The 19,809-nt window shown below is 45.3% G+C and overlaps 1 protein-coding gene across 2 annotated transcripts; it reads right to left on the bottom strand.

Annotated features, from left to right (window-relative positions):
- Nucleotides 1–5,010: 5,010 nt before the first annotated feature.
- On the bottom strand, nucleotides 5,011–15,079 carry LOC131725078 (myeloid-associated differentiation marker homolog). Of its 2 annotated transcripts, none has more exons than XM_059018587.1 (3): nucleotides 14,940–15,079; nucleotides 9,094–9,186; nucleotides 5,011–7,422 (listed from the first exon to the last, which is right to left on the bottom strand). In XM_059018587.1, exon 3 carries the CDS (start codon nucleotides 7,137–7,139, stop codon nucleotides 6,264–6,266), a length of 876 nt encoding a protein of 291 aa, XP_058874570.1. In that variant the 5' UTR covers nucleotides 7,140–7,422; nucleotides 9,094–9,186; nucleotides 14,940–15,079; the 3' UTR covers nucleotides 5,011–6,263. The 2 variants fall into 2 exon arrangements, with proteins under 2 accessions (XP_058874570.1, XP_058874571.1); XM_059018588.1 differs by having other exon boundaries at nucleotides 5,011–7,419.
- Between the last annotated feature and the right edge of the window lie 4,730 nt (nucleotides 15,080–19,809).

Raw genomic sequence — 19,809 nt, 5'->3', positions numbered from 1 at the left:
TCGAGAGGGGGAGAGGAGAGAAGAGCTTCATATCGAGAGGGAGGAAGGGGAGAGGAGAGAAGAGCTTCATATCGAGAGGGAGGAGGGGGAGAGAAGAGCTTCATATAGAGAGGGAGGAGGGGGAGAGGAGAGAAGAGCTTCATATCGAGAGGGAGGAGGGGGAGAGGAGAGAAGAGCTTCATATCGAGAGGGAGGAAGGGGAGAGAAGAGAAGAGCTTCATATCGAGAGGGAGGGGACTGGAGAGGAGAGAAGAGCTTCAAATCGAGAGGGAGGAGGGGGAGAGGAGAGAAGAGCTTCATATCGAGAGGGAGGAGGAGGGGGAGAGGAGAGAAGAGCTTCATATCGAGAGGGAGGAGGGGGAGAGGAGAGAAGAGCTTCATATCGAGAGGGAGGAGGGGGAGAGAAGAGCTTCATATCGAGAGGGAGGAGGGGGAGAGGAGAGAAGATCTTCATATCGAGAGGGAGGAGGGGAGAGGAGAGAAGAGCTTCATATGGTGAGGGAGGAGGGGGAGAGGAGAGAAGAGCTTCATATTGAGAGGGAGGAGGGGGAGAGGAGAGAAGAGCTTCATATCGAGAGGGAGGAGGGGGAGAGGAGAGAAGAGCTTCATATCGAGAGGGAGGAGGGGGAGAGAAGAGCTTCATATCGAGAGGGAGGAGGGGGAGAGGAGAGAAGAGCTTCATATAGAGAGGGAGGAGGGGGAGAGGAGAGAAGATCTTCATATCGAGAGGGAGGAGGGGGAGAGGAGAGAAGAGCTTCCTATAGAGAGGGAGGAGGGGGAGAGGAGAGAAGAGCTTCATATAGAGAGGGAGGAGGGGGAGAGGAGAGAAGAGCTTCATATCGAGAGGGAGGAGGGGGAGAGGAGAGAAGAGCTTCATATCGAGAGGGAGGAGGGGAGAGGAGAGAAGAGCTTCATATCGAGAAGGAGGGGACTGGAGAGGGGAGAAGAGCTTCCTATAGAGAGGGAGGAGGGGGAGAGGAGAGAAGAGCTTCATATCGAGAGGGAGAGAAGAGCTTCATATGATGAGGGAGGGGACTGCACAAACTCAAGGTTTAGAGAGGGAGGGAAATTATCCATTGATCTTATCTATTGATTTATATATTAGTGTGTAAGTATGTATGCGTTGACATATCACAATTCTTTTGGGATAAAACTATTTTTCAAAAGCAAACCATGTGGCCTCCATAGAGCTCTCAGAATCATGTCTGAACTACATCAGGTTCACCAGATTGGAACCATCATTAACCTGCCCCCCGTGACCTCTATAGAGCTCTCAGAATCATGTGTGAACTACAGCGGGTTCACCAGAGTGGAAACATTATTAACCTGCCCCCCGTGACCTCTATAGAGCTCTCAGAATCATGTGTGAACTACAGCGGGTTCACCAGAGTGGAACCATCATTAACCTGCCCCCTGCAACACTGCCCCCTATGGAAGAAATACATCAGTAAGAAACACCACATGTCTTCTTTACATGCACTATGGGGCAGAGTGTTGCAGAGGGCAGGTTAATGGCCCCACTTTGTTGTACAGGATGTAGTTTAGACATGATTCTAAGCTTTATTGAGGCCACAGGGGGCAGGAACAAATACCCAGCCCTTTGGTGGTTCTGAATATAGTACAGTATAGGACAGGGCAACTATTATAACACAGTGTATTTTATTACTCTTCCCCAAAGATGCAGTATTATTATTGTTATTGTTATTACTATTGTTGTTGTTGTTATTACTATTGTTATTGTTTTGTTATTAATATTATTCAGTTGCATTACTCTTCTCCTTTGTGTATATGTCTTTGCTGAATTTTTGAACTTCAAATATTTTTGAATTTTATTTGTAAAAGTTTTGTTTAATTAATTTTTCAATAAATGTCGAATGCATCTTGATGACAAAAGCGTGTGATTTTTTTATGGAAACAATAAAGTCTGGTATAAAGCCACCTTCTCTTTTTTAAATGTCTGTTTTCGTTTTTCTTCCTGAGCTCTAGCAGAGCTGGAAGATGTCATTTCTAACCTGTACTACGCTGCAAGTAAGCAGGAGCATTTCTGTTCTGTTCTGTTCTGTTCTGTTCTGTTGGGCTCGCAGAGTGACATTCATGTCGTGTCGAGCAGGTTTCAAGGGGGGAGGAAGCCTGAAAAAAAAACTTTCTTTGAGGGAGACTGGAAACCAACTGGACTGTTAATAAGGTAATATTGTTCTGATACAGTGCACAGAAAACTGGAAGAGTGTAGTAAACTAACACAGACACCAAGAAGAAGGGATTGTACTGTCAGACTAAACAGGATTGTGGAGCACTGGCTGCAGCTTGAATGAACTTAACTCTGGAAGAATGTACTGCTATGGCCAAAAGTTTTACATCTCCCTAAGAAATATCGAATTTTGCTTCATAAAGGAATAAAATCTGCTAAATAATTTACGTTGCGTTAACATTAAATTACATAGCGCTTCGCGGTTTTCCTTTTGTGATACCATTTTGTAGTTTTTTGACGTTAAATGAAAGATCTAAATTATATTCTTAAAATATATTTTTTTAATTATTCAGATTTTCGGTTTTAACCAATAATAAACGATAAAACCCCAATACAAAAAAAAAAAATCAGTGTATAGCCAATAAACACCAGAAGAACACTGGAAATGGTGACTCAATTCACGTTGATCACCCCTTTTCCATTATATATATATATATGTGTGTGTGTGTGTGTATATATATATATATATATACCTTTCCCTCGTTCCTGACTTGCATCTATCATTGATTCGTTCTGAATACTTTAAATTATTAAGTGGCAGCGCATTAATACATTTCTATTGGAGACTCCGCTTGTGAGATTTAAAACGAGATTACAATTAGAAGGCTTGTTCACAGGATTTAAAGCTATATTAGGTAGAGAGAATTTAAAACAGAATTGCAAATTATGGCGAAAGTAAAAAAGAAAATGCCTACACACAAAACCCCCAGAAGAATGTGCCCGTGACCATCGGGATTTCACTGTGTAAGACAGCAAAGGAAAGAAGGTACAACTTAAGAGTGCAAGTGCTGTCGAGGTACTATACATATTGTATCTCAAAAATAGCTATAAATAAGAACTGAAAAATGAAATTAATAAAACCCCAAAAACCATAAGCCTTAAATATTAATCCTGAAATTCTTTGGTGCTGCAAAACTTTTGGCCATAGCTGTAGTTAGTTAACTAACACAGACATCAAGGGAATTACAGGTTTCAAAAGCTGCAGTACACGAAAATAACCACAAGATATCACTAAAGTGATATAGTTTAAATTCCTTCAGGTCAGTATTTATTAAATGAATGAAGAGCTGTGTGTCTATCTGTCTCTGTTCCAGTGAATCGAGCAATATTAAGAGATGTGCATTACAATCTTGATATAACGTACATTTTCCTATATTTAATGTCTTACATGTTTAATATTTTAGCATCAATAACTATTGAACACTTTGTGCTGAATTTAGAAATAGGAAAAGAAACATAAGTTCAATGAGAAACAACTAGATGACTTTCTTTGTGGACACATTGCAGTGCAGGATCTTCAACTGCAGGTCCCTCGCTCTCTTGTACAGCACTCTCCAATGGGAGTCTACCGGCTGAACTGAAGTGCTTTCACACACAGCTGATGCAGTGTCTCCCTCTCGTCTGTGTGAAGGGGGAGTCTCTTTAACTGTAGTATTGCCCCATTTCCTTCAGCTCCCTCTCCTTCCTCACCTACTGCTGGCGAGACTATCAGCCCCAGTAAGATGGAGTCCTGCCTCTGCCCTGTGCCCCTAGACAGTGCCTCCCTGAGCCTTGTGGAGAGAGCTTCTCGGCTCACTCAGCATCCTCTGTGAACACCAGCCCAGCCAACGGCAGAGCTCAAAGTCCATTGGATGACCCGGTCTGGTCACTCCTACCTTCACAAAGCTGTCACAGAGCGCCATCGACTGGAAAAGCTGCACAAGGATTGAAGAATAGGGGCTCCCTAACAGGGACCGGCCTGTCAGAGACACCCTCACTGTCAGGTAAAACAGTGGGAGACCTGCCTTCCAACCTGATACTTTCAATTAAAAACAGGTGCTTCCCAACCCCAGCACCATGACTGCTGAGGAGGTAGCAGACCAGCCTCATCCCCAGCATACAGGTGCCTTTGAACCGCCTGCAGGGCTGCCACCCTGCTGGCAATACTGACCAGCCCCTGCCCCCCTTCATCAGTGGGGAGGTTCAGAACTGTCGGCCTCAGCTCCAGAAGGAATCCAGCAGCACCCTTTTGATCTCCTCCACCATGTATTTGTTTACGACTGTAAGTCGCCCTGGATAAGGGCGTCTGCTAAGAAATAAATAATAATAATAATAATAATAATGCCCGGGTGGGGGTTGTGTCACCAGCCTGTGCCACAGCATGAAGGCCACCAGGTTGTTCATGACCAGGACTCTGCCCTTGATGGATGGCTAAGCCAGCCGCCCCCTCACCCTGGCCACCTCTGCAGCCGCCCCCTCACCCTGGCCACCAGGCCCTCCCAGTTCTTCTGCATGTCCGTCTCAGTTCCAAAGAACACCCCCATCACTTTAAGACCTGTACTGTCCCATTTCAGGACAGGGTGCATGCCATCATGCCAACTGCCCGACAGGAAGGTAACGCACACAGTTGATGCGTGCAGAAAACGCTCTCGAAACCTGTTCAGACTCTGCTGTAGCGCCTGGGTGTCACCGTCACAGCACACACAGTTACACCATCTCCATGCTAATCTGTCCATCTCTCTCTATATACAGTATCTGCCTGTCTGATAGAGCGACAGACTGATTAGTACACAGGCTGTGTGTCTGTTTGATAGTCTATCTGTCAGTCTGTTTGTCTGTCTTTGTTTATCAATCTATTTATTTGTTTTTTGTGTACTATAATTCTCAAAGGATGTATTTATCCAGATCTATACCTCTATCTCTCTCTGCTGTCTGCCTCTGTGTGTGTGTGAGAGAGAGAGGGGGATAGCATGTCATTACAAATCAAATCGGACCCCAGGATGTTATTTTTTTATTACTATTTGCTTTATTTCATGTAGCAGTTTACAGTAATACTGTTCTTGGTAAAGATACACAGATATAAACACAAAACGATTCATATTCATCACAGAAACATACAGCGTATATTATAGATATCATATACTATCATTGAATACATTGCATATATGAGCCAGTGCAATAATACTTGAGTTCCACAATCTCAGCAGCGCTGTTGCAAAGTGGTCTAACTAGAAAGCATTAGAAAAAACAGGGGAAAAAAATTGAAAACAAGTTCTTTGCTGACATAATAATTCCCTGAAGCTGACCTGTCCTGCACTTCCATCCGCTACACATGCCTCAAATGGGCAGGTTTCTTTCACCATTGGATAAAAAACAAATCTCTTTGCCATGCTTTCAGATCACACTGCACTTCCTTGGTCACCCTGGAGGGTGAAATTACACCCCTTCAACGGCTTCTTTCATTAACCAATCAGCTGCTGCTTCCCCTGCTGACTGACACGCTTTCAGACAGAGTGTAACACATTTCCTGTGAGTAAGGCATGGAAAGTGGGAACTTTCTTTAACTCAGTGTAGGAGCAGATATCACATGAAAATCCGTGTTTGCTCTACCATCTTTCAAACCTGCACATCTGAGGAGTGTGCCGTGCATGGAAGTGCAGGACAGGTCAGATTCAGGGAATGATTTTATTTGCTATGATCACTGTAACATATTTTAAAGACAATCAGAATTTGGTTTGTTTGTAATACAGAAGAGGCACTTTTTTTTTTTTTTTTTTTTTTAACTTCAAGCAGACAGCTCTAGGTGCAAGCCAGCGAGGCTTCACCTTATTACACGGCAGTAAGCAAGTTTATTAAACAAATACGTGCTGCTTTTACTTTAGAACTGGATGTTCTCTGCACAGGACAATAAAATACAACTCACACAAAATCCATAACTGAGTCTCATATGTGATTAGAATTGTCCAGAACTAAAGCAAACCTGCAAGACACAGAGTCCAGCAGTACCCTGACCAAGGCATGAGCTGAAACGCTTGACTCCGTTTCTTATATTCCTTTTAAAAGTGTACCGCGGTAAATTCACAGTCATTTTGCAGTTTTGCCCCCATGCCTATACAATGCATTAATCATAGTTTACCATGGCTTGTTTTTACCAGACCTCTCTGTGCTTTACAATGCTTCCCGATTGCTTACCATGCATTATTACATTTCGCTGTGCTTTTACCGTGGGACACTTTTATAAGGGTTCGTTTTCCTTCTAAACCTTGATAAAGACCAGCCTAGCCGAGTAGACGAGGTCAGCGAGGTAGAGCAGGAAGTTGAGTCCGGTGAGAGCGGAGACGGCGACGAGCTTCTCCCAGAAGCAGAGGGTGTGGCCCTGCCCGCAGTAGGGGCCGCGCCGCGTAGCCAGGTGGTTGCTGTCGAAGTTGAAGACGGGCCAGATGATGGTGGCCGTGCCGTACAGGAGCACCGCCAGCAGGGCGTAGGCACTCAGGAAGCGGTTGAAGGGGAAGGGCAGCCAGCCGGTGCACTCGCCCACGCACAGCACGATCACCGCGGCCGACAGGATGAAGCAGACGCAGTACACCGCCAGGCACCACTTCAGAGCGCCGTGGCGCTCGTAGGATTGGTCCAGGAACACGAAGATCACGCACGCCACGAAGGTCTCGCACACTTTCAGCAGCCCCGGCGCGGTGGCCATGTACCCTGCCACCTCCCCGGGCCGAGCCCGGCTCAGAGACACCTCCACCATGTACGCCAGCGTCGCCAGGCAGGAGAACACTGAGGCAGCGATGCGGTAGTCCCTGTCAGAGCCATGCTGGCCCTTCAGGAAGTAAAGTGGGTAGATGATAGAGGCGGAGAGACAGAACAGCGCTGCGTATGTGGCGAAGGTGATGGGGAAGTTGCGCCAAGAGACGGGCGCCCGGCTCTGCAGCCCCAGCAGCTCCACCAGCAGCACGACCAGGCTACCCGCGAAGCTGAAGCACCAGCAGAACAGACACCAGTCCCCCGAGCGACCGCCGTAAGCCCCGCAGTGCACCACCAGGCTGAACGTCACGCAGGTGAAGAGCACGGCTGCCAGGCGCACGTAGAGCAGCGGAGACGAGCTGAACGTGGGGCTGATCACAGGCATCTTTGCGTTGTATTTTTTAATACACTAAATCACCTATTCTGACTATTTAATTAATTAATAACGTGATCTATCCACGAAGTGATGAACTAATCAATCCCTTATTAACGCAGCCCTTATTATAATGTGATCAGTGACTTGCTGGATAGCTTCTCCAGTCTACACACTTCGGGCCTTCTCTCTCTCAAGGGACAGGATTGAAGCCTCAGACTTTCCTGAAGGAGCCGAGTCTCTCTGCAGGCAGGTGCCAGCTTCCACTCCCAGTCTCCCAGTTTAGCCGCTTCTGCTGAAGAGAGAAGGGAGATGGGGGAGGCAGGAGAAAGAGGAGAGAAAGAGAGAGAGAGAGAGGAGTGTAGTTTTTATTCTGATGCTGTCTAGCAGTAGGGTTGCCACGATATCAAAATATTTCAATTAATGAACCATTTTTATTCTACAATTATTGAAATTTCGATATCTATGATACAATATGTAAATTAGTTTACATCATTTTTTGCATTAAAAATGGCAGTATTCTTTTTCTTCTATTAGTGTAAATGGTTTGAAATAATTTACTATAAATTCAAGTCAACAGGTACAACTCACTTTGTTTGAAAGTGTTTTAAATGATCGTATGTATTTACACAGAAACATTGTGAGGCTGTGTAGTCCAGTGGTTAAAGAAACGGGCTTGTAATCAGGAGGTCCCCGGTTCAAATCCCACCTCAGCCACTGACTCATTGTGTGACCCTGAGCAAGTCACTTAACCTCCTTGTGCTCCGTCTTTCGGGTGAGACGTAATTGTAAGTGACTCTGCAGCTGATGCATAGTTCACACACCCTAGTCACTGTAAGTCGCCTTGGATAAAGGCATCTGCTAAATAAACAAATAATAATAATAATTCTGATGTGCAAGTGAATGACTAACACAATCTGATTGAAAAACAGCACCATCACATTTCTACAGCCAAAGTAAAAATGTCCCATCCAATTTCAGTTTTTTCACTCATAAGAGGATTATACACTGAAATACCAAACCAGTAAACAGTTAGTGATACAGGCCTAAGTATTTTTTAGTTTGTTTATCCGGTAAAGGCGCTCTGCGGGGAGTGCAGGATGCGCTCTATAGTCTGGACGTCGTCAGTTCGAGTGCATCCTATTCCACAGCCGACCGTGGACGGGAGCTCCCAGGGGGTGGCGCACAATTGGCCGAGCGCCGCCCGGGGGGTGGGGCTTAGGTTGGCCAGGGTGTCCTCGGCTCACCGCGCACCAGCGACCCCTGTGGTCTGGCCGGACGCCTGCAGGCTTGCCTGTAAACTGCCCAGAGCTGCGTTGTCCTCCGACACTGTAGCTCTGGGTTGGCTGCGTGGCGGGCCTGCAGAGTGAAAAGAAGCGGTCGGATGACGGCACACGCTTCGGAGGACAGCGTGTGTTCGTCTTCGCCGCTCCCTATATATAACTTAGCATTTAAAAGTAACTAAATTTCAATTAAAAATAATTCTAACACATCAGATTTTTTTTTTTAACAATCCATTAATTTAAGAAAGATGGAATTGAAAAAACGTTGACCCTTAGGTACATAGCACACAAGCACAGTATAAAACCACAAAATGGCGAATGAAATAACGTTTAACAGCATTCCAATTGAAATCAAGCTCTTAAATTAAACAGGGTGCTATTGATGGCAATGTGACTAGCTCATTTCCCATTCTCACAATTATCAAATGGTATTCTATGGTATTTTTAAAGCAATACGATAAAAAGTATCGTAGCAATACAATATTGAAAGTACTGTAGTAAACGATAATCACAGCAACCCTATCTAACACACACCCCCCTACACTGCAGCCAGACCTGTCTAGACAGCTGCTTATATGAAGAACTACACTCCCATCATCGTTTTATCCTGATTCTATCTCAAGCAGCGTTTCCACGGCAATCAAGCCTGTCTCTACAGACACCTGTATAAAGAAGATTCCTACCAGCCTGTTAGATTCTTCTCTGATTTCGGATCAATGCTGCTGCTGCTGCTGCTGCGGTCAGTCGCTTCTGAAGTAAAAGACTGAAGCAGAACCCTGTGGAAGTGAGAGAGAGGGAGAGATTATAATGCGTTTGTATTTAATACAGTAAACTTAACACTTGTTAAAACTAGCTAAGCAGACAAACATGTTTAATGTGTGTGCGAGAGATACTAGAAGTGCAGCCTTCATTATAACGAACCTGGAACCTGGACAAAAAAACACAAAAAAGATGATATACACACACACTGTCAACATCCCAGTCTGTACGCACAGGATGCCACCTGCACGGTGAAGTCGGCTCTTTTGTCTTAATAAAAAGTGCGTGAAATGAAAATAATTTTATGTTGCAACAAAACTGGTAACTATATTGATCTTTTGAAAAAAAGAGTAACGCAGGCATGTCTCTGTCGTGAATATAGGTTATCAAAAACACCCATGCGGCCGAGCAAAACTGATTAAAGAAAAAACAACGACAAAACCTGAGGATCTCATGAACTTCTCATGTCAAACATTTCATTATTAAGATTAAGATTCGGTGCACTTTGAAATGATTCGTGTCAGATTGATTTTGAACAAAAGTTCATCTTCAATTCGGGATTTTTGCTTTTTCTACTGCTGTTCATTCTTTGACAAATTGGATAAAGCAAACGCAGAATACTGCATACATGAAACGAACAACAGTTTATCGTTCCTCTTGATTGTCCTTTCGCTGTAACGAACCCCAACAGGTTTGCTATAGCGAGGGTGTACTGTATCTGTTTCTTATGTTTAATTGTTTGTCACTAAACTAGTAGAAGATGCCAGTCGACCCGTCTGTCTCCTCACTAAACTAATAGAAGATGCCAGTCGACCCGTCTGTCTCCTCACTAAACTAGTAGAAGATGCCAGTCGACCCGTCTGTCTCCTCACTAAACTAATAGAAGATGCCAGTCGACCCCTGTCTGTCTCCTCACTAAACTAATAGAAGATGCCAGTCGACCCCTGTCTGTCTCCTCACTAAACTAATAGAAGATGCCAGTCGACCCCTGTCTGTCTCCTCACTAAACTAATAGAAGATGCCAGTCGACCCCTGTCTGTCTCCTCACTAAACTAATAGAAGATGCCAGTCGACCCCTGTCTGTCTCCTCACTAAACTAATAGAAGATGCCAGTCGACCCCTGTCTGTCTCCTCACTAAACTAGTAGAAGATGCCAGTCGACCCCTGTCTGTCTCCTCACTAAACTAATAGAAGATGCCAGTCGACCCCTGTCTGTCTCCTCACTAAACTAATAGAAGATGCCAGTCGACCCCTGTCTGTCTCCTCACTAAACTAATAGAAGATGCCAGTCGACCCCTGTCTGTCTCCTCACTAAACTAATAGAAGATGCCAGTCGACCCCTGTCTGTCTCCTCACTAAACTAATAGAAGATGCCAGTCGACCCCTGTCTGTCTCCTCACTAAACTAATAGAAGATGCCAGTCGACCCCTGTCTGTCTCCTCACTAAACTAATAGAAGATGCCAGTCGACCCCTGTCTGTCTCCTCACTAAACTAATAGAAGATGCCAGTCGACCCCTGTCTGTCTCCTCACTAAACTAATAGAAGATGCCAGTCGACCCCTGTCTGTCTCCTCACTAAACTAACAGAAGATGCCAGTCGACCCCTGTCTGTCTCCTCACTAAACTAATAGAAGTGTCTGTCCGACCCCCCTTTCCCTGTGTCTAATGGTACAAGGTAACTGTCTGACTTCTAACTAATAAGAACTAAATGTATCATTCAATTACATTTTCTTTAACTATGTACTAATTTCTCTCTCTCTCTCTCTCTCTCTCTCTCTCTCTCTCTCTCTCTCTCTCTCTCTCTCGAGTGCTTTATAAATATTTTTGGAACTAGAGAATATTACTACATGAGTCACATATTCCACAAGTTAACCTTTCCTTCCTCCCCTCCCTCCTCCCTCCTCTCTCTCTCAAATTCAGATGACATGACACACAAGCATTGCCAAAGTTCAATGTAGTAAATGTACTGGAATATTGAACATAACTCCCAGTTTGAACAGATCCTCTACTGTGCACTTCCAATGAGGAGGCTGCAGACTGTGACATTATACTGGGTGAACCTCTCTCTCTCTCTCTCTCTCTCTCTCTCTCTCTCTCTGCCAAATTCAATCTTTTTAATCCAATTTGAGACACAAGGACCCTGCTGCTCCTGCTTATAAATTGTACTGAGCTCACAAACTCATCGACACACAGAGACACTTTTTTGACACTCTCAATGAATTATGAGCTAAAGATGATCCTTTAATTTTCTCAAAATATCTCTCTCTTACCCTAAATAAAAATTCAAAGAAACTGAAGCAACAGTCCAATCTATTTGCATTTGGAGTTAGAGAATCCACATCTGGCCAGCTCCATGAGAATGGGAATGTAACAGAGTATGTAGAGGATGTGTTAGTATTTTAGCCAGCTAGACTATGACAGGAACTGAAAAATGTGTGTGTGTGTGTGTGTGAGTGTACAGGGTGTGTGTGTGTGTGTGTGTGTGTGTGTGTGTGTGTGTGTGTGTGTGAGTGTACAGGGTGTGTGTGTGTGAGTGTACAGGGTGTGTGTGTGAGTGTACAGGGTGTGTGTGTGTATACAGGGTGTGTGTGTGTGTGAGAGTGTGAGTGTACAGGGTGTGTGTGTGTGTGTGTGTGAGTGTACAGGGTGTGTGTGTGTGAGTGTACAGGGTGTGTGTGTGTATACAGGGTGTGTGTGTGTGTGAGAGTGTGAGTGTACAGGGTGTGTGTGTGTGTGTGTGTGTGTGTGTGTGAGTGTACAGGGTGTGTGAGTGTGAGTGTACAGGGTGTGTGTGTGAGAGTGTGAGTGTACAGGGTGTGTGTGTGAGTGTACAGGGTGTGTGTGTGTGTGTGTGTGTGTGAGTGTACAGGGTGTGTGTGTGAGTGTACAGGGTGTGTGTGTGTGAGTGTACAGGGTGTGTGTGTGTGTACAGGGTGTGTGTGTACGGGGTGTGTGAGTGTACAGGGTGTGTGTGTGTCTGTGTGTGTGTGTACAGGGTGTGTGAGTGTACAGGGTGTGTGTGAGTGTGAGTGTACAGGGTGTGTGTGTGTGTACAGGGTGTGTGTGTGTGTGTGAGTGTACAGGGTGTGTGAGTGTACAGGGTGTGTGTGTGTGTGTGTGTGAGTGTACAGGGTGTGTGAGTGTACAGGGTGTGTGTGTGTGAGAGTGTGAGTGTACAGGGTGTGTGTGTGTATACAGGGTGTGTGTGTGAGAGTGTACAGGGTGTGTGTGTGTGTACAGGGTGTGTGAGTGTACAGGGTGTGTGTGTGTGTGTGTACAGGGTGTGTGAGTGTACAGGGTGTGTGTGTGTGTGAGTGTGTGAGTGTGTACAGGGTGTGTGAGTGTACAGGGTGTGTGTCTCGTTGCACAGGGTGTGTCTAGTCCTGTGGTTTGTATTTTCTAAACTCACAAATTACAGACATGAGCTGAGCTGCAGTTGGTTCTTTCCTGCAGTGAACACACCCAGAGAGAGACACAGTCAGACTGACTTCAGGAAACTCAGTGAGTGACAAGAGAAGGGGGGGGAGAGAAAGAGAGGGAAGAAGGGAAAGAAGAGAGGAACGAGAGGGAAGAGGGAGAAAAGGAGAGGAGGGAGGAGAGGGGCAGAGGGAGAGTAGGTGGTGCTGGCACAGCTTGAAAGGTAAGTCCATGTACGTTTCTCTTTCACCCCTCTCTGTTTTTGCCTATAAAAGGCTCTCCTCGCCTCCTTCGAAATCTCAGCTGCAAGATTTATGATCTCTTCAGACAAACTGTTTAGATTTCAACATCTTCCCTCCCACAGATTAGTTTATAGAAGAGAGCCTACACACAATGGATTTGTTTCTATAAGACACATCCCACACACCACGGATTCATTTCTATAAGACACAACCTACACACCACGGATTCATTTCTATAAGACACACCCTACACACCACGGATTCATTTCTATAAGACACACCCTACACACCACAGATTCATTTCTACAAGAGACACCCTACACACCACAGATTCATTTCTATAAGACACACCCTACACACCACAGATTCATTTCTACAAGAGACACCCTACACACCACAGATTCATTTCTATAAGAGACACCCTACACACCACGGATTCATTTCTATAAGACACACCCTACACACCACGGATTAGTTTATATAAGAGACACCCTACACACCACGGATTAGTTTATATAAGAGACACCCTACACACCACGGATTAGTTTATATAAGAGACACCCTACACACCACGGATTAGTTTATATAAGAGACACCCTACACACCACGGATTAGTTTATATAAGAGACACCCTACACACCACGGATCAGTTTATATAAGAGACACCCTACACACCACGGATTAGTTTATATAAGAGACACACCCTACACACCACGGATTAGTTTATATAAGAGACACCCTACACACCACGGATTAGTTTATATAAGAGACACCCTACACACCACGGATTAGTTTATATAAGAGACACCCTACACACCACGGATCAGTTTATATAAGAGACACCCTACACACCACGGATTAGTTTATATAAGAGACACCCTACACACCACGGATTAGTTTATATAAGAGACACCCTACACACCACGGATTAGTTTATATAAGAGACACCCTACACACCACGGATTAGTTTATATAAGAGACACCCTACACACCACGGATTAGTTTATATAAGAGACACCCTACACACCACGGATTCATTTCTATAAGACACATCCTACACACCACGGATTCATTTCTATAAGACACACCCTACACACCACGGATTCGTTTCTATAAGACACACCCCACTCTTAAAATGCTTCATGTATATGCGTGGCTTTGCTTTGCCATGCTTTCACTGTCATGTTTACACTTTGCTGTGTTGTAGTGCGGGGAACTTTTATAACAGACAAGCTCCCTTTGAAATATGACTGAATTAATAAATACATGTAGCTTACCGCTCAATAAAACAGCCTGTACCAAACTCACCTTGCAATCAAGCCGAGTAAACCAGCGCACTCTGTAGCCAGCATTGCGTGTAATATACAGCTCTGCTTGTGAGACGCTCATCCTGCCCTCAGTTTAAAACACACGATTTAACTATGCGAGTTTAGAATTTGTTTCCTTTTTTTGCAGTTTTCATAATTTCTCTGTGTGCATGTGTAATTATATAAAGATGGTTTGAACTGCGTTGTACATAACGGCTGGTTTCACAGACGCGATTAGCGCAGGTCTTGGGCTGTAGTACCAAACTAGGCGGGTCTCGTTTTTAAAATGTACAAAAACTAATTTATTATCCAAGTTCTTAAAAAAAATAACACTAAAAGAAACTTGAATACAACAACAAAGTTTCGACTAGAACTTCTATATATATATATATATATATATATATATATATATATATATATATATATATATATATATATATGACTTCAAAAAACAGCAAACAGCTCTATATCCAAGAAGAATCAGGACCCAGCAGGATCAAGCACTAGAAACCGATTTGGTAAATCGCTTGTAAACTAGTTTATACAGGTTAGCAATAATAAAAAATAATAAAAAGTCTACTATCTGTCTGTTGAAACGATGAAGCAGAAAAGCCATTCCCGCATTTTGTTGTGGCCTCTGTGAAATATACTCAAATTTGTCATCTTTCCAGAACATAACAATCCCACAAGTAATCTCAAAGAGAGCACACGTCACACAGTAATAAAGCCAGTCTCCGGAATAGTTTTGATGGACCGTTATTACACGGTAAAGTTCAGAGTGTTTGAAATGCTTTGTCCTCTTACCTTTCCCCTCTCGTAGCCACAATCTCTTTCTTCGCTGGATTTTTGAGGCGTGTGCCGTGCAGCGACAAGACTGCTAGTTAAACAAAAGTGAGAAAATAAATTCGTCACAACAGATCCTTATATGGAACAGACTCGCCCTTATCCCCCCCCCCCCCCTCCCCACACACACACACCCCTACCCACCCCCCCACCCCTCTCTCTCTCTCTCTCTCTCTCTCTCTCTCTCTCTCTCTCTCTCTCTCTCTCTCTCTCTATCTCTCTCCTGTCTTTTTAGCATTTATTCTTAAACATAATTATAAATGTTCAGCACAGTAAAAGCCCAGTAAAGTGTAGCACGCACAGTGGAAGCATTGTAAAGCACACAGAGGTCTGGTAAAGCATAGGGAAGCATTGTAAAGCACACAGAGGTCTGGTAAAGCATAGGGAAGCATTGTAAAGCACACAGAGGTCTGGTAAAGCATAGGGAAGCATTGTAAAGCACAGAGAGGTCTGGTAAAGCATAGGGAAGCATTGTAAAGCACAGAGAGGTGTGGTAAAGCATAGGGAAGCATTGTAAAGCACAGAGAGGTGTGGTAAAGCATAGGGATGCATTGTAAAGCACAGAGAGGTGTGGTAAAGCATAGGGAAGCATTGTAAAGCACACAGAGGTCTGGTAAAGCATAGGGAAGCATTGTAAAGCACAGAGAGGTCTGGTAAAGCACAGAGAGGTGTGGTAAAGCATAGGGAAGCATTGTAAAGCACAGAGAGGTGTGGTAAAGCATAGGGATGCATTGTAAAGCACAGAGAGGTCTGGTAAAACATAGGGAAGCATTGTAAAGCACAGAGAGGTCTGGTAAAGCACAGAGAGGTGTGGTAAAGCATAGGGAAGCATTGTAAAGCACAGAGAGGTCTGGTAAAGCATAGGGAAGCATTGTAAAGCACAGAGAGGTGTGGTAAAGCATAGGGAAGCATTGTAAAGCACAGAGAGGTGTGGTAAAGCATAGGGATGCATTGTAAAGCACAGAGAGGTCTGGTAAAACATAGGGAAGCATTGTAAAGCACAGAGAGGTCTGGTAAAGCACAGAGAGGTGTGGTAAAGCACAGGGAAGCATTGTAAAGCACAGAAAGGTCTGGTAAAGCATAGGGAAGCATTGTAAAGCACAGAGAGGTCTGGTAAAGCATAGGGAAGCATTGTAAAGCACAGAGAGGTGTGGTAAAGCATAGGGAAGCATTGTAAAGCACAGAGAGGTCTGGTAAAGCATAGGGAAGCATTGTAAAGCACAGAGAGGTGTGGTAAAGCATAGGGAAGCATTGTAAAGCACAGAGAGGTCTGGTAAAGCACAGAGAGGTGTGGTAAAGCACAGGGAAGCATTGTAAAGCACAGAGAGGTCTGGTAAAGCATAGGGAAGCATTGTAAAGCACAGAGAGGTCTGGTAAAGCATAGGGAAGCATTGTAAAGCACAGAGAGGTGTGGTAAAGCATAGGGAAGCATTGTAAAGCACAGAGAGGTGTGGTAAAGCATAGGGATGCATTGTAAAGCACAGAGAGGTCTGGTAAAACATAGGGAAGCATTGTAAAGCACAGAGAGGTCTGGTAAAGCACAGAGAGGTGTGGTAAAGCACAGGGAAGCATTGTAAAGCACAGAAAGGTCTGGTAAAGCATAGGGAAGCATTGTAAAGCACAGAGAGGTGTGGTAAAGCATAGGGAAGCATTGTAAAGCACAGAGAGGTCTGGTAAAGCATAGAGAAGCATTGTAAAGCACAGCGAGGTCTGGTAAAGCATAGGGAAGCATTGTAAAGCACAGAGAGGTCTGGTAAAGCATAGGGAAGCATTGTAAAGCACAGAGCAATAATATTTAAAAACATGGAAACTAACCCTTATAAAAGTTACCCATAGTAAAAGTATAGCAAATTGTAACAAAGCACAGTGAAAGCATTGGCAAGCATTGTAAAGTACGAGAGGTATGTTTTTTTTTAAACTGTGGTAAATGCATAGTATAATAACCATGGAAAACGAAAAAAGGGAACACGGGAAAATTTACTGTGGTAAGCTTTTCTGAGGAACTCATTATTCATATTTTACTGAGAGTATTATATTGCTTATGTGTTTGTACACCAATCCCCCCCCCCCCCCCCCCCCCCGGCTCCGCCGAGCCCTCCTCCTATCTCTCTCCACGTATGTTAGGTGCGGTTTCTGTTCAGAAACAGAATTCAGGAAGCAGATGACGTAACAACGCTCTTAAGGAGGACCTGCTGGAAGCAAACAGACTGAGCCACGACACAAAACTCTATACTACTCCGTCTCTCTTTAAAAAACCAAACCGTTATAATGTATGGAAATGATTAAAACACGTTTTTTATGCGGTCAGGCTTTACACAGAAACGTGTTTCATTTTAGTTAGACAGCATTTATGCAGCAGTGGTACCAGCCATGATTCAGACAGTTCCCCTAAGTTTCAATAGCCTTAATTTTATATTGTAACGGCGCGTCTATCCTGAATATTAGGGCTGTGCCGTTGTGGTCCGCTTTTGCCTACAGCAACACCAGCCTGCAGTAAGCGTGCACGTATGAGGGGCGCCGTTTCGCACTAAAGTCTGTCACATACGGCGAGTGAAGGGTCAGGTTTCTGCGCAGAGGGAATCGGTTCATACTGAGCAGAGGGAATCGGTTCATACTGAGCAGAGGGAATCGGTTCATACTGAGCAGAGGAGATCAGTTTATACTGAGCAGAGGGAATCGGTTTATACTGAGCAGAGGAGATCAGTTTATACTGAGCAGAGGAGATCAGTTTATACTGAGCAGAGGGAATCAGTTTATACTGAGCAGAGGAGATCAGTTTATACTGAGCAGAGGGAATCGGTTTATACTGAGCAGAGGAGATCAGTTTATACTGAGCAGAGGAGATCAGTTTATACTGAGCAGAGGGAATCAGTTTATACTGAGCAGAGGAGATCAGTTTATACTGAGCAGAGGAGATCAGTTTATACTGAGCAGAGGAGATCCGTTCATACTGAGGAGAGGGAATCAGGCTATGCTGTGAAGGAGGGGTCGGCTTTACGAATGGTCACAAAGGAAAATAATGATATCACCATAAACAAACAAGAAAATGGCTATGCATTTATTCATAATATTGTTGTCGTGTGCAATCTGTCTTGTTATAGCCAAAATATGAGGATCTGAATGTATACACTAAAATGAAGCTGCTTGATTTTGTCACATACACAAAACTAAATAAAATACCTATATCTGCATTTTGAAAAACATGAACAATTACAAACCATTTGTTTAATTTGTTAGCCCACTGCCCTATAGAAAAAACACTGAACACCGGCCTCCTGAACAAAACTTAAATAACAAAAGAAAGAATCGAATCTATTCAGTCTTGAACAAAGAAGACTACGAGGTGATCTGATTCAAACATTCAAAATCCTAAAAGGTATAGACAATGTCAACCTGAAAAAAGAAAAAAAGACCAGGGGTCACAAATGGAGATTAGATAAAGGGGCATTCAGAACAGAAAATAGGAGGCACTTTTTTACACAGAGAATTGTGAGGGTCTGGAACCAACTCCCCAGTAATGTTGTTGAAGCTGACACCCTGGGATCCTTCAAGAAGCTGCTTGATGAGATTCTGGGATCAATAAGCTACTAACAACCAAACAAGTTGTGTGTCAGGGAACTGGGGACGCTGGTGTCCCCAGTTCCCTGACACACAGCCCCCACTTCCCAGTCTGCTGGTGTCCCCAGCTCCCTGACACACAGCCCCCCTTCCCAGTATGCTGGTGTCCCCAGCTCCCTGACACACAGCCCTCCTTCCCAGTCTGCTGGTGTCCCCAACTCCCTGACACACAGCCCCCCCTTCCCAGCCTGCTGGTGTCCCCAACTCCCTGACACACAGCCCCCCCTTCCCAGCCTGCTGGTGTCCCCAACTCCCTGACACACAGCCCCCCCTCCCCAGTATGCTGGTGTCCCCAGCTCCCTGACACACAGCCCTCCTTCCCAGTCTGCTGGTGTCCCCAGCTCCCTGACACACAGCCCCCCTTCCCAGTATGCTGGTGTCCCCAACTCCCTGACACACAGCCCTCCTTCCCAGTCTGCTGGTGTCCCCAGCTCCCTGACACACAGCCCTCCTTCCCAGTCTGCTGGTGTCCCCAGCTCCCTGACACACAGCCCTCCTTCCCAGTCTGCTGGTGTCCCCAGCTCCCTGACACACAGCACTCCTTCCCAGCCTGCTGGTGTCCCCAGCTCCCTGACACACAGCCCTCCTTCCCAGTATGCTGGTGTCCCCAGCTCCCTGACACACAGCCCTCCTTCCCAGTCTGCTGGTGTCCCCAACTCCCTGACACACAGCCCTCCTTCCCAGTCTGCTGGTGTCCCCAACTCCCTGACACACAGCCCCCCTTCCCAGCCTGCTGGTGTCCCCAGCTCCCTGACACACAGCCCTCCTTCCCAGTCTGCTGGTGTCCCCAGCTCCCTGACACACAGCCCTCCTTCCCAGTCTGCTGGTGTCCCCAGCTCCCTGACACACAGCCCCCCTTCCCAGTATGCTGGTGTCCCCAGCTCCCTGACACACAGCCCTCCTTCCCAGTCTGCTGGTGTCCCCAACTCCCTGACACACAGCCCTCCTTCCCAGTCTGCTGGTGTCCCCAACTCCCTGACACACAGCCCCCCTTCCCAGCCTGCTGGTGTCCCCAGCTCCCTGACACACAGCCCTCCTTCCCAGTCTGCTGGTGTCCCCAGCTCCCTGACACACAGCCCTCCTTCCCAGTCTGCTGGTGTCCCCAGCTCCCTGACACACAGCCCCCCTTCCCAGTATGCTGGTGTCCCCAGCTCCCTGACACACAGCCCTCCTTCCCAGTCTGCTGGTGTCCCCAACTCCCTGACACACAGCC

The sequence above is a fragment of the Acipenser ruthenus genome, chromosome 60 (assembly GCF_902713425.1).
Source record: "Acipenser ruthenus chromosome 60, fAciRut3.2 maternal haplotype, whole genome shotgun sequence".
Taxonomy (NCBI): Eukaryota; Metazoa; Chordata; class Actinopteri; order Acipenseriformes; family Acipenseridae; genus Acipenser; species Acipenser ruthenus.
Note: the sequence above shows the minus strand (reverse complement) of the source record. Positions and strands in the feature narration are given on the sequence as shown.

What these genes read in the sequence shown, in the direction of transcription:
- LOC131725078 (XM_059018587.1), bottom strand. Translation starts at nt 7,139, where the DNA reads ATGCCTGTGATCAGCCCCACGTTCAGCTCGTCTCCGCTGCTCTACGTG.